The sequence below is a fragment of the Lagopus leucura genome, unplaced genomic scaffold, assembly GCF_019238085.1.
Source record: "Lagopus leucura isolate 7727_CA_CO unplaced genomic scaffold, USGS_WTPT01 Super-Scaffold_100001, whole genome shotgun sequence".
Lineage (NCBI taxonomy): Eukaryota > Metazoa > Chordata > Aves > Galliformes > Phasianidae > Lagopus > Lagopus leucura.
In genome coordinates, this window is record NW_024962262.1 from 6578881 (window position 1) to 6594180 (window position 15300).

General features: G+C 35.3%; 1 protein-coding gene across 3 annotated transcripts in view; it reads left to right on the forward strand.

The window, feature by feature from the left end:
• Nucleotides 1-15300, forward strand: part of PDS5B (PDS5 cohesin associated factor B) — a 103787-nt gene that overhangs the window by 58100 nt on the left and 30387 nt on the right. For all 3 annotated transcript variants that reach the window (XM_042867717.1, XM_042867719.1, XM_042867718.1), the window contains exons 15-23: nt 1715-1763; nt 3103-3242; nt 3320-3435; nt 5083-5188; nt 6640-6800; nt 7422-7545; nt 8491-8649; nt 9857-9925; nt 14335-14471. In XM_042867717.1, the coding sequence (XP_042723651.1) occupies nt 1715-1763; nt 3103-3242; nt 3320-3435; nt 5083-5188; nt 6640-6800; nt 7422-7545; nt 8491-8649; nt 9857-9925; nt 14335-14471 (1061 nt within the window). The remainder of the gene's footprint in view (nt 1-1714; nt 1764-3102; nt 3243-3319; nt 3436-5082; nt 5189-6639; nt 6801-7421; nt 7546-8490; nt 8650-9856; nt 9926-14334; nt 14472-15300) is intronic.

Here is a 15300-nt window from a genome sequence, read left to right on the forward strand (position 1 = left end):
CCTTTGCCAATTATGCCCAATAAAGATGCTCAGCTGACTGTAGTAAAACATTTTTTTTTAATGGAAATTGTCATTCAGGAGTCTAGCAATTCTTTTATTTCACAAAGCAAAACTAATGAACTAGCAGTCTTTCAGAAGGTAACTTAATGTTACCATACATAAATTTTTCACTTTGGTCTGATTTCTACATTTGTTAGTTACAATACCTTAATTGCTGACTTTTTCTCCATATGGCAAGTGTACGTACTGGAAGAGCTTGGAGATATCCTGGGGTAGGACACGAAGCAGTGTAAAAAATGGCCAATGGAAAATTCTGAGTAGATAATGAGGAGGAAAAGAAATTAAACTCTGAGGATGATAAAATATGGGAACAATTTGTTCAGAGAGGCTGTGAAGTCTTCATCCTTGTAAATACTTAAAAACACAGCCAGGTGAGGCCTGGTGCAAAACCTAAACTAAGTTGGCCTTGCTCTGAGTAGGCACTTCAACCAGGTGACCTACAGTCGTTTCTTCCAACTCGAATTATTCTGTGATTATGGGTCTTTTGAATTTTCCAGTCTACTGTTTTTCCCCCATTCTTGAAAATCATTTTGATGTCTAGTGAAACTCTTCAGGGTTTTTCCTTCCCCACCCCCTGAGGCTCTTTTCTTTTATTGCCCACTGCTTTCCCCAGTGCAAGCTCTATTGTTTAACAAACATGATTGAGGAGACTGAAAAAGTGTTGTGATCTACATACAGCACAGAGGGTGGTGACGCACTGGAACAGGTTGCCCAAGGAGGTTGTGGATGCCCCATCCCTGGAGGCATTCAAGGCCAGGCTGGATGTGGCTCTGGGCAGCCTGGTCTGCTGGTTGGTGACCCTGCACATAGCAGGCACTTTAATGTGTTAGCCCAAGTTATTGTAATAAATAGCAGTGTTACCTCCAAAGCTGACTGGCTTATTTGAACCGTGTTTGAAATCTATATTGAATTGCCCTAAGAAAATAGAAATTGGATATCCCTGGATTTGACTTTCACCTTTGTCTTGATGGTTTCTCCTCTGCTCTGTAATAATTTTGGATCTTCCATAAGAAGATGGTAGTGTCTTGCAACACCGTCGCTCAGTGATGAAGCTGATGAAAAGAGCCACCATCAGTCTTCATTTACCTCATTTTAAGTACTTTGATATGAAGAATTTTTTGTCTTTGTCTTTGTTCCCTGTTTGTGATCTTTAGGCTTGTCTGTTCTAAAGGAAGCTCTCTAAAAGACAGTTCTAGCAGTGGTAGTTGCTAAGCACTATTCTTTTTAACCTTAAATACTTTTCCATGAAAAATCTTAAAGAGTGGCTGTGTTCCCATTAAAATGATAGTCCTGAGAACAAATTAAGTAGTTCTAGCCCTTGATGGATACTACTTACATATATTTATGAATACTTCTGCAGATTTAGTAATCTATGCCACTAAGAATGCTCTTTCAGGAAAAAAAAAAAAAGTCACTGGACAAAAGAGTGGTTTTGCTTTATGGTTTGGAACCTGATAAACTCTTGGCTCTATTGCTATAAGCTTGAATTTTCATTCAGGCTCCAATTCTGACCCTTGTTAAGATTTCAGAGTTACTTGAAAATGCTCATTAAATAGCAATGGAATATTTCTGTTTGTTTATTCTTGCTAATTCCATTTTCAAGTAGAAATATATTGTTTAAAAATTTTACTTTTTTTTTTTGTTTGACTTGCAGACAGATGCCAGCAGTAAAGCTATATTCTCAAAAGTGATGGTAATAACAAGTAAGTCAATTGAAGTATCTACTGTAAGCAGAATTACATACTGTAGAAAGTATTCTTGAAGCTTATCACTTGACATTTTGGCTACTTTTCTAACTGCTGTAGATTAATTTTAAATGTAGGTGACGTAGTGTTATTGTGTCCTTCAGCATTTATTGTGTATTAACTGATGTTGATTAACCTACTAAATTACATATTGCCTTACCTGTTTCTGAGATCTGATTACTGTAAGAGTTGTTGAGAGAATGAAAAAGAGTTTGGGTTCTGATAGTTGGAGACTTGGGCACTTTGGAAATGGAATAACTTCTGGAAAACTTAAACTCTTGGGGGAAATGAGGGAGAAGGCAGGAGAACAAAAGAAGCAGTGCTTTTTTCCCCCCAGCTTGCTGTGCCAATGATGTTACAACCAGTAAGAAGTTAATATACAAATCTCAAATTTTGGTTTTAAAAAAAACTTTAGGATGAAAAAAAATCTAACTGTTGTTTTGGCCAAAAACCGAAAAGGGCTGCCTGAATCATGCTGCCTGGTTGGCCGTGTCCAACATCCTATTTTCTTTTATTTAATTTATATATATAAATATAAAAGCTGATCAGTTTGTAATAGTTCTGATTGCTGTAGTTCTTTATTTCATTTTCAAGAAATAATTAAAAAAACATACATTAAAACAAATATTTAGTAGAATTTGTTTTGAACTTGTGATCCTATAGTCGTATGCTATTTTCTATGTCAACTTTGCTTAACATCTACTGTACCAAAATCATGAAGCATTTGACGTAGTGTACAAATATATTTTGTCAATAAATTGTCTTGTTAAAATATGAAATATAAATATAAGATTAATGCGAGGCTTAAGAAATGCATTTTGTAATGTTGATTATGACATCATAAGTCATTGTGAAGTTTAGATTTAAGGGGAATAATTTAGCAAAAATGCGCTTTTGAGTTTTTTTTGCTTGTTTTATCGACTTATCTGTATACAAAGTGTACTTCTCTGTGGATGATAGGCTTTATATTGTTGCTGTGGTTAGTTTCAGCTGTTACTAGGTGACCAAGTATACTTGCTCAAGGTACACTGTGTTCATGTGGGACGACTGTTAAGAAGCAAAAGGGAAAACAAGTGAAGGGTGAAGAAATGATCAGGGGTCTATGGGTATAGAAGCGTTTGAAAATTAGTCTCCTTGTAGGTATATCTGCACATTCAGATGTTTTGTTGCTTTTTCTTCTCTTTTTGGTTAACTCAAATACATGCAGAAATTCTATTGGTGAGACGTTTCAAACTTGTGTAACTTACAGTCCTAATATTTACTAAAATAAATAGTAATTTCTCTTGCATGCTTTAAGGAAACCTTCCTGATCCAGGAAAAGCTCAGGATTTCATGAAGAAATTCACACAAGTTCTAGAAGATGATGAAAAAATAAGAAGCCAATTAGAAATGCTTGTTAGCCCAACATGTTCGTGCAAACAGGCTGAGGGATGTGTGGTAAGAATAGCTCTTAGCATACCTCACTGTTTTGAGAAATAAATTGGTTATAAACATAACTGAAACTTATGTTGCAGAGGGAAATTACAAAGAAGTTGGGCAACCCAAAACAACCAACAAATCCTTTCTTGGAGATGATTAAGTTTCTTCTTGAGAGAATTGCTCCTGTGCACATTGATACTGAATCCATCAGGTAATTCTGTGAGCATGTTGTGGACTGCAGATCACGTAATTTGAAATTAGAATTTCTAATTTTGCCTTTAAGCACAAGCAATAATGGAATCACTATGGGAGGGGAAATTTTGCGGCCTACTGACCAGCTGTATTTTCTTGTTTTTCCTTGCTAAAGGATTTTGTCTCCCCATTCAGAGTGTAACTACACAATTGTTTGTCATTCATCACAGCTGGCATAAACTGTCAGCAAAAAGTAGATTTATTACTCATGGGGGAAGTTTGGTTTGCAATTGACTGCCTTATTTAAAAGGAAATTTCTATCCATGGCAATTGGAAAACTTGATTAAAAATTTTCATCCAGAATATTAGCTCATAGCACCACAGACTGAGTAATTTAGCTGATGAAGTAAAGGTTGTGGTGATGCGGCACCAAGTGTTTAAGCAGAAGTGAGCCAATGAATTTATGACAGTGAAAAAAGTAATTGCTGAAATAATTATTTAACAGATATATTTGAGATATGTGGTACTGATTTTAGAGAAAACTAGTTCTAAATACTGGTAAATTCCTTTCTGCTAATTCCAACTGTAGTCACTGACTTGTAATTACCTGAGTTTTTCAGTCAGGTACACAGTGTAATGGTGCTGTTGAGATTTCATTTAAAAAATCTTTCAGAAACACAACTTTTCTTTTGATCTTGGATAAAGTACAGCAAGATTTTTGCTTTCAAATTTGAAATTACATTAAAAAGCATCACAAAAGCAATATGAAATGTATGTAAATGTATGTTTAATAGCCGAATGTGGTAAGCTGTAATGTTTGTTTCACTGTGTGCATGCTGACTGACTCTCAAGAAGAGAAGGGGAGTAAGTATTTTTAGTTTTGCTGCTGAGTTGGTCTTTCTTTGTAAATTTTCTCACTTAGTTTTTTTTCTTCATTTTTGAGACTGTCAGATTGTTTTATTTTCCGACAGGTAGTTATTTTGGTCCTGTTAGGTGCATAAAAAAATGAGAATCTTTATAGGAGATCTATTTCTTGGTTTGCTCACAGTGATTATAAATATCCTTTACAGAATTTACTGAAGGAGTATTCTGAATTTTGTTCAGTCCTTTGCAGGAAAGTTGCCTTATAGCACTCACTCACAGGAGCATTTGGATAATTGCCATTTGCCTTCCTAGGGTACAGTGTAAGAAAAAACAAACATTATTGTCAAGGAGAAATGTGCAGGAGATAAGTCTGTCAAATTTCTCATCAATTTCCTGAACAGCTGTTTAATAGTTGTTTGCCTACTACTGTTATTGATGGTTATTGTACATTAGTTTTTAAGTATTCATAGGAACTAGTAAACTCATCATAATTCTAACCTGAATTTGTTACTTTAATTCTCAAATTGTTTGTTTACTTGGATCATCATTCCAGAGTAATTTATTTTTTACTGATTAAGTCATGATAAATGTTTTTTTTTTTTTTTTTTTTTAACTTAATGCTTAATGGGAGGTGAGGAAAGTTGGATAATTTATGTAGTTGACTTGTATTTATTTTATAATAGGCTTATGTTTTATGGGTCTTAAGTTTATTAAATAAAATGTGTGTCTTGAACTTACGAAGGCAGTCAAACAGAATGGAGTTGCAGTAAATGCAAGGCTGTGATTTTATTTTTCTCTTCAGTGCCCTTATCAAGCAAGTAAACAAATCTATAGATGGAACAGCTGATGATGAAGATGAGGGTGTGCCTACTGACCAGGCAATCAGAGCAGGTCTTGAGTTGCTTAAGGCAAGTGTATTCTTGGTTGTCCATAAGCGTGTGAAAACTTTCTATAATAATTTTATTAAGATAACTTTGTAATTAGCAATTAGTAATTTAGTCATAAGAATTGTGGTGGTTGTTTGGAAGAGTACTGGTTTGGTTTTGATTCTGTTTGTTCTGATATATGAGTTTATAACCTCAAAATATAAGGTTATTTTAGAAATGATTTAGAAGCTTTTCTAGAATTCAAAAGTAGTTACATTTATGATATCAACTGCTGATTTTTTTTTTATTACTAGAGTGTGAATTCAGTGGTTTGTGAACATCATTTGTAGTACTTCTAGAACTGTACTTGTGTATGAGTATAACACTGTCATTATTCTGAATTCAACATACACTGGTAATGGTCTACCTATTTTTACTATATGTAATCTTTCTTGAGGCTCAGTTAATAGAGCAAACCCTACCCAACGTGAACCTCCCTCTTGCAACTTGAGGCCATTCCCTTTAGTCTTAGCTAATTATGCAGGAGAAGGGGCTGACCCCCACTTCACCATAACCTCCTTTCACACAGTTGTAGAGAGAGATAAGGTCTCCCCTGAGCCTCCTCTTCTCCAGACTGAACAATCCCAGCTCCTTCAGCTGCTCCTCATAAGTCCTGTGCTCCAGACCCCTCACAGCTTTGTTGCCCTTATCTGGACATGGTTCAGGGCCTCGATGTCTTTCTTGTAGTGAGGGGCTCAAAACTGAATGCAGTACTTGAGGTGCAGCCTCATCAGAGCTGAGTGCAGAAGGATGATGACCTCCCTGCTCCTGCTGGCGACACTGTTTCTGATACAAGCCAGGATACCACTGGCCTTCTTGGCCACCTGGGCACACTGCTGGCTCATTTTTAACCAAGCATTGACCAACACCCTCAGGTCCATTTCCTCCACACAGTCTACCATCCACTCTGTCCCAAGCCTGTAGCATTGCTTGGTGGTGTTGTGGCCAAAGTTCAAGATCCAGCACTTGGACTTGTTGAACTTCATCCCTTTGGCCTCAGTGCAGAAATCCAGTCTGTCCAGATCACTCTGTAGTGCCTTCCTACCCTCAGGCAAATGACACTTCTTGCCAGCTTGGTATCATCTGCAAATTTTGCGAGTGTACTCTAAATTCCCTCATCTAGAAATTGTTTGTCTGAAGACCAGCTTCTGCTCTGAGCCAGTACTTGGTAATATAGGTGTAGCCTCTGAAATGTGTATGCTTACAGCAGCAGGAGAGGAAATAACAGACTGTGAAATGCAGTAAAACTGATAAGATATAAAGACATTTAAGAGATGGGGAAAAAAAAAAAAAAAGTCATATGTCAGAAACGGGCAGCATAGTAAAAATATTCCAAAATAGTGGCCAAAAAGTGACTCTCACTGAAGCGTTTTGGCTAAGTGGACCTTTAAGAAAAATAATAACATGTTGTTCTTTTGTTTGTTTGTTTACAGGTACTTTCATTTACACATCCTATCTCATTCCATTCAGCTGAAACTTTTGAATCTCTTCTGGCTTGCTTGAAAATGGATGATGAAAAAGTGGCAGAAGCTGCGTTACAAATTTTCAAAAATACAGGAAGTAAAATTGAAGAAGACTTTCCTCATATAAGATCGTAAGTTGTATATGTTATTATGAGTAGTGTTTTTAATTACGTGGGATTATAGACTTTCTCATTTTAACTTCGTATGGTGTGGTTTATACTGCATTCTTTTGCAAGACGGTATTACTTCAGATAAAACAGGAAATATTTAAATGACTTTAAGGTAACTTTTTGTGTAGAAGTGTAGAGGTGAAATATATGCAAAGAAGTGCTAGGTAATAGTATAATTTGTATAATTGCCCTTCAGAATCACTTACACTTTTTTCTGTATTAAGTATACAGCAATATAAAAATGCTCTTTGCTATTTAATATCTATCTACAGAGTGATGAGGATGTGCAGACTAAAGCATTTAGTAGCTTGTGCTTCTATAATAAAAATATTTGTCAGTTTTCTCAAATGAATACTTGTATTACCTTGTATGCGGAGGTAAAATGTTTGTTTTGCCACGTGAGATTTTATCAATAGAAGCCACTGTGGTGGTCCCTTTCTTTGAGAAAATTGCCAAAACCAGGAGAAATAGAGTTTTTACTGAGGTGTTATGTTCTATATATGTATGTATGTGGTTTTTGTTAGTTTTAAAGATATCCATTTTTGAGGAGGTATGTGTTTTTTTTTCTTTCTTTTTTTTAAGTGCTTTGCTTCCAGTGTTGCATCATAAAGCCAAAAAAGGACCTCCTCGTCAAGCCAAGTATGCTATTCACTGCATCAATGCAATATTTTCTAGCAAAGAGACACAGTTTGCACAGATATTTGAGGTAAAAATGAAAATACTTGTTTCTTTTGATTTATCTTTTATAGTGCACATATGTAAAATTAAGAGAGACAGTGGCAATTCATATGGCAAATTAGTTATACCAAACCTACAGAAGGTATTTTCCCCTTCTCTCGCTCCCTTTGATCTAATAAGTTTGATGTAAAATTGGTAGTAGAAGATGATTTGATTTTTTTTTTAATTTTTTATTTTTAGAATCTGATGATCCATCATGATACTGGAACAGGTTGCCTAGAGAAGTTATGGATGCCCTCCTCCCTAGAGTTGTTGAAGGCCAGGTTGAATGGGGCCTTGAGCAGCCTGATGGTAGTGGGTGGTGTCCCTGCCCATGACAGGGAGGCTGGAACTAGTTGATCTTCATTCAGTCTTTAGAGAGGTCCTTTTATGATCATGTTTAGGGTTGGATTTTTTTGTTTTTTGTTTTTTTTTTTTAATAGACTATAGAGGAGTTATACACCACCCCTCAGTGCTTTTGGGATTGACCCAGGGTAGTCAAATGGTTACAGAATCTATGAAATACTGAATTATGGTAGAGATTACTTATATAGATGTCATAGTTAAAACTGCAGATGTTCTTTCTGATTAGTACTGATCACCTTGAGAGATGAATCAATCCACTACTGAAATTACCATCTTGAAATGTATTATGCTCACCTCTTCAATAGGAAATTACTTTTTTAAATTTGTTGGTATTCAGTCAGTTCAGGTTGGGCTACCATTTCTTACACCATCCATTTTGTCTTTTTCTTCTTGACTTGTGTTCTTTCGATTTCTAGATCTGTTGGTGAACATGACTTGAAATCTAAATAACAAGTATTTACTTTAAAAAAATTGTATTTCTGAAATAGGAATGTCTCTTCCCCCACCCCTTATCTGAATAAGACATAGATTATATAATTAATACTTTAATTTGTTGCCTTTCTTTTAGCCACTGCATAAAAGTCTGGATCCAAGCAATTTTGAGCATCTCATTACACCACTGGTTACTATTGGCCATATAGCCATGCTAGCACCTGATCAGTTTGCTGCCCCTTTGAAATCTTTGGTTGCCACTTTTATTGTTAAAGACTTGCTAATGAATGACAGGGTAAGTACTTTTAAAACTTTGTTCTAAGATTCTCCTCCTCCTGTTGTAGGATACTCATCACATAGATGTGACCTTTTGCTCCTATTCTTTGTAGATGGTTATGCTTGGATTTCCACATGTGCTGTGACCCAACTGAGTACTCACAGTACAGGAAAGGATGAAGTACTAATTTAGTGCTGATTTGATAGTACTTAAAAGGAAAAAAAGAAAAAAAGGGTGTTTACACAGCAATTGAGATTACTCATGTCTGGCCTCTTTTTAAAAGTAGGAATATTGATATTGAGTTCAGTCACTCCTGTCTTAAGCGAGCAAGTTGCATTTCTTACTTTTAAGGAAGTATGAGTGTTGGCTTTAGGTAGTAAGCTTTCTTGAAGGAGCTGCAGAGATGAAGTGTGATGTACTCAACTCTGTCTCCCTGCGCTGTTCAGTTGGGGTGGATGCAAGAGGAATAGAATATTTAAGATTGAAGTTGAACTTCGAAGAAGCAGGATTGTAGGAAGGAGGTGGTTTTGATTTGCTTTTGTTTCTCAGTGCCCGACTCTGATTTTTAGTTGGCAGTAAATTAAATTAATCTTCCCAAAGCCAAGTCTGTTTTGTCTGTGATGATAATTGATGAGTGATCTCCTTATCCTGTCTCAATGCACAAACTGTTCTGTCAGATTTTCTTCCCCATCCTGCTGAGGAGGAGAAACCAGGAGAGTGGCTGGGTAGGCACCTGGCAGCCAGCCAAGGTTAAACCACTACAGTATGGTGCATTTGAAATTGAAATGAACTGAGACTCGTAATGTTAATCTGCACGAGACTTCTGTATTGACGGTGATCGCAAAGGGAAAAAATAAATTGTGTGTTGTCAGCTATGTTTAGGTTGAAATTTACTGTCTAAAATTATGCATGTGAGATTCCAGTCCACTGGATATGAAAAATAGAAATTATTTTCAAAGCAGTGCCTATTACATTCTGAAGTAGTAACATTCAGATAATAGCAAGACAACAAAAATCATTTTACAAGTGATACATTTGCCAGTATTTGAATAGCAAGACAAGAACCGTATCCCACTTCTCTAGTAGTTACTTCTATAAAATACATAAGACACAGCTAACCAGTTAGTGCTGCTGTATTGCTTTCAGAAGAAAACAGAAAGAGGAGATTACAGCAGGTTTCACTGAGGACTAACAGTAGTGTAACAAAATGTAAAATTTGTTTTAGCTTCCAGGAAAAAAGACAACAAAACTTTGGGTCCCAGATGAAGAAGTGTCTCCTGAAACACTAGTCAAAGTAAGTAGCATTTTCTGTAATTGTGTTACAGATAATAAAATTAAATGTCTGTGTTCCTACAGCTGTCAACTCTGTGTCCTTGTCACCTTTATTAAAGTAAAAAGGAGAAGCTATTTCTAAATTGATGGCTTCGTAAGATAAAAAACATCTTAGGATGGATAGAAGAAAATATTTTGATTTTGGGAGCATCATCTTCTATAAAATGAATGCAGTAAATATGCACATCATTGAAGTTTTACTGTCATTTATTATATCCTTATGTAAGCATTGCACATGAAATCCTTTCCAGATGTTAACACAAATGAAGTTAGTTTGTTTTATTTTTCTGTTCAGCAGGAATTAAACATCATAAAGACATTTTCTCCTTTTTTCTTTCTTTTGAATTTTTAGGACATTTCAGTAGACTCTTAGTGCTGTTTTGGAATATGGAAAAAGTTGTTTTTGAACTTGGCATTCTTCTCAAATGAGTACATGTGTTACATTGTATGTAGAAGAATAATGTGTATTAAAGAAAATATTCTTTTTTTTAACCTGTGCTTAAAAATGTAATCTGAAGCTTGTTCTTTCTCTGATATAAATGTATTATTGCCATTTCTGTTCTTGCTATGAGTTCTTTTTTCACTCAAATAGACTTAGTCTCTACAGCATATGTCTTGTTTTTAAATGTCCTTCCTTCAGATGAGGGAGAGATTGTAGTTTAACATCATGCATCTTTCTAACTACAGAAGATATACTCCGTATCATGCTGTTTTCAAGTTAATTAGAGCAGTTATTTAATTTCCAGTTCCTTTTGAATGAAGTTGCTCAGATGATTTTAAGAGACTCTGCTTTCTTTATTGAAGTTGTTAAACTCTTTGCACCTTAATGCTTCCTGGTCTGCTAGTTTAGTTAGTTCCTTGGTTTCCAACTTGGTACAAAAGTAATTAGTGGAAACCAGTTCTGTTTGGAGCTGCTTTGTTAGCTTTTTACTCATTCAGCTGCAGCAGAGGTGTTTTTCCTATGCATGCAATGCTGCAGTTATGTAGTATGCTTCAAAACCTGCTGGTTTAAAATATACATGGTTTCACTTCAGTGATTATGCATGTCACTTGGCATAGTCAGTGTTGCTTGATATATACATTTTTGAAGAGATTTGTGCAGCTTTAAAATGTGCTTTTTGTTGATAAAACTCTTCTACAGCTTGGCTATTTGGAAGTGAAATTGGCTTCTAGAAAATCCTAGGGCAACTTGGAGTTGAAGCCAAGCTCAAACACTGTGAGAAGCATTTGTTGGCAAGTGAAAACAGGTTATTGTGAACATTGATCTGCAAATTTAAGTAACATTTATTACCACTGCAAAACCTATATTTAATGAAGAGTGCAGGCCACACCATTAGTTTAGAAATGGATTTGTGACTGTATTTTACACTGGTTTTAAAAGCCTTTCTCCCCTTTAGTAATGTAATTGTATAAAATAGCTAATGACTGTCTTAAATCTAGCAAGATTAATTATGAATATTTCAGTGTGCCGTGCAGCTAGATTGAGTCTTACACAGTAGCACTAATATTTCTTGTTTGTTTCTATATATCCTACAGTATTGGGTTTCTATTTCTCTAGCTGTGTTTTATGTAGGCAGTGTTGCACTTTTTGTTACTGTGCTAACCTTGAAGTTCTGTGATACTTCTGTGGTATTTGTAGCTCCCAAAACTTGAGTAGAAGAAATTTGAGCAACCTGATGTAGACGTACATGAATGTAGTAAGGAGACAGTGTTTCCAGGATTGTTTTCTAGGATTACTTGAAGGGATGGGAGCCCACTATGTTTTTATAGTAGAGGTATGATGGTAACCTAGATGAGAGAAAAAGGCTATAATTTACTGTTGATTTTTTTTGTTGTTAATTTTCATTTTTAAAGGTTAATGCTTACTTGCTGCTGATTGTTTATGTAAAGCTAGTTATTAATTTCAGTTCCCTTATATGACAGCCAGTGATACATCATCTCTGGAGGAAAAAAAGTGATCATGTACTATTGTTTTTGATTGCACTTAAAATACACCTAATTCATGTTGTGCTGTCTTATCTGGTGGTAGGGAGTAATTTGTGACCTTAACTTCTGATATCAGAGAATTGTAGTCTCATAGAGCATAAAGTGAGACAAGAGATTCAGAGTAGATATAAGGAAAGAACTGTTCAGAGTTAGGCAGGTTGCCAGCAGGCTGTGCAATCTCTATTCTTAGAGGATTTCAACACCGAACTGAGTAAAACTAACTTCATAGTTGATCTTCCTTTCAGATTGGACTGGGGATAATCTGAAATTCCTTCCAACCTGAATTATTTTTGATAGTTACCCTATTTGGCTGCAAAAATGACATTTAAAACATGGAGGTGGTGCAAACTCATGTTCAGGCAGCTTGATGCAGTGGGCAAGGATTTTCATGCCCCCTAATTAATTTTATTGGAATATTTGATTCTGAAGCAATGTTGTAACGTTGTCAAAACATCAGTAACAGCAGCAGAGGAATAAGGAACAGAGAAGAAAGATAGGAAAATTCTGAAGGACGTGGATTTAGGACTTGCTATGTGACTGCATGACTAGAGTAGTAGGCTTCTTAAAAACTAGGGGGAAGGAGCTGTGGAGAGGAAGGGAGAAAAGCAAAGGTTAAAATAAAAGTTGACCAGGAGCTGACCAGAGATGCAGGAGCACAAGACAGCATTGGCTGTTCCCTGACTAAATTGGCATGCACAGTAGTCTGGTGTTGATGAAGTTATGCAGTTCTAGGAGTGAAGATTCATATACTTTCTTACTTGAAGACCACATAGAACTATATTGTTTCTGTCTTCATAACAAATGGGAGACAGTAATGATACAGGTACTGGTTGTGACATGAAATAATTAAATAGTTAGACTACCAAAACTGCTGCTGCTGATATTATTATTGTCATTGTCATCATCTTCTAGTGGATAGCTACAAACTGCTTCAGGATGCCTGAATACCAACTGAGGGATAGGGCAAAACTGAATTTCATTTCTGTTCCACAAATTTGATTTGTGATTTTACTTCTTGATAGCCTGCCTCCTGCTGGTGTTCCCAATATACTTAATTCTGTTGGTGGAATAAATGGCCTGTGGAGCTAAAAATAAACGTGTAAAAATACTAGTGACAAAATTTAGAGATCTGAAGGGATCACTGTGTACAGTTTTACATGAAGGAGGTCATATCATGAACTTCATTCCATAATATTTTGACTATAAGTTGGAATAATAGAATTATATTATATTACAATATTAGAATAATAGAACTTTGTCTTTCAGGGAAAAAGGAATTCTAAGTTACTGTGTACAATCACATATTAAAAGAGATTTAGAATGTAGTAGGTTCCTTCCAGTGCTAGCTTTGTATTTAGTTTTTTTAATATTTATGTTTAGATTTTGTAGAGCTCTTGAATTCTATGTTCTGGATTTCTCCCCACCCCCCAAGAATGTCTACTTGTTTTAGACGAACGCTTTCATTTTGCTTTAAGAAAATATTCCTCTTTCTGTTTTCATTACTGTCTGTGCTCTCATACAGAAGGAAAACTAAAGACAGAGAGATTCAGATAATAAAACAAATTTATTCTCCAAACTCATGCTTTATTTTCACTAAAGAAATTAAAAATTATTCAGTGTTTCATGATAGCTGCTAGATTCTGCGTACTTTTAGAAGCTTGCCTCAAAAGACTCAGCGTTTCCATTAGCAAAGGACAAGTTATCTTAAGTAACAGGCTTTGAGGCTTTTCTTTAAATAGCTAAGAAAGAAATATTCTTTTCTGAAGCCAGTTATCTTAATGCAGGTTAATACTGTACTGATTGAAATGTCTACAAAGTGGTTTTAAATTTACATTTCTAAAATAATTTTATATTCAAATATAACATATGTAAGGACTTCGTAGGGATTATTAAAGCATCCGAGTTCTGTGAGCATAGCAATGTTTCATTTAGATCCAGTAATATTTTCTTAAGTATACATAGTTTGCTGATCACACAGTGTTTGGATGTAAGGTCAATTAAGACAATGTTTTCACAGGACAGAATGTGATTGTGTAGTGGAAGAAACTGCCAGAACTTTAACTAAATGTCATATTACTTCAATTTGCTGTAATTAATGTCAAAGATTGTCAGTTTCTAGTGTTCTTTAATTTTCATTTTTATCTGTCTGGTTGTCTTTCAGTAGTGGGCACAGTATTTTAAATGATCAAACATTCATTCTTAGTAAAAAGCACTTGAGAAAACAGTAGTTAACCTGTTAGATTATTTTAAATAGTTATGATGTTATAGTATGTCTATAATATAGTAGTGGGCACATGATGTTTATGAATGTCTTACAAACAAAGTATTTACTTTTCAAATGAGACATATGAAGTGACTTGACATTTGCATATCAAAATCTTTCAGATTCAGGCCATCAAGATGATGGTTCGATGGTTGCTAGGAATGAAGAACAATCACAGTAAATCAGGAACTTCTACTCTAAGATTGCTAACAACAATATTACACAGTGATGGAGATTTGACCGAGCAGGGGAAAATTAGGTATGTAACAAATGGTAACATTTTGATGCCCTTGGTGATGCAATAGGTGGAGTACATGAATTTTAGTCAAAGTAATACTTGACTGTTCTGTATGAGAATCTTTATATGATTTGTTTTTTAAGAACTCAAAGATAAGCTTGGCTGAATTCCTACAGAAGTTTGCTGAGTCTTGGTTTATTTTAACACCTTAGATATGCTGTATTTTAATGTCTTTTTCTGTTTTATCTTCTTTAAAGGGCCATTACTCAGACTGCAAGAATAAACTGAGTAACTTCCTCTGTACCACTGAAAATGGGTTTTAAATTTTTTTGTCACTTATTGTTGCCCATGTACCAGTTGTTGTGTATGCTCAAAATCCATAAACAGCTTTTCTCATAAAACACATTTGCCAGCATACCGCCAATGTATTGTTTTCAGCATGTTGCCAGAACCCAGGTGGGAATAGCTAGTACATGAGGCACTTCTGTGTGAAGGCAGACTTTATTCCCTGGAGGTCTCTGAAAGTGAGATGAAGTTGGAAATGTGTAAAGAAGATTAATTCTCATTTAATAAATAATTCTCCATTAATAAATAATTTCTCTTTTAGATGGCTGTTAGACAACTTCTTTGTTTCACTGTTTTTTTTCTTGAGAAGTTTTCAGGCATTATTGTTTTCCAAATATTGAAAACTTGTGTCTGCAGAAGCTGTTAAATGCATACGTGGATTGTGCCAGTAAGAGTAAAAAGATTTTAATTTTGGGGCAGAGTTAAATGTTGTACAGCCATCTGCAAATTCAGGCCCATGTTGTGTGTGTAAAGCTGAAACCTGAGAATTTACTGCTATATCATC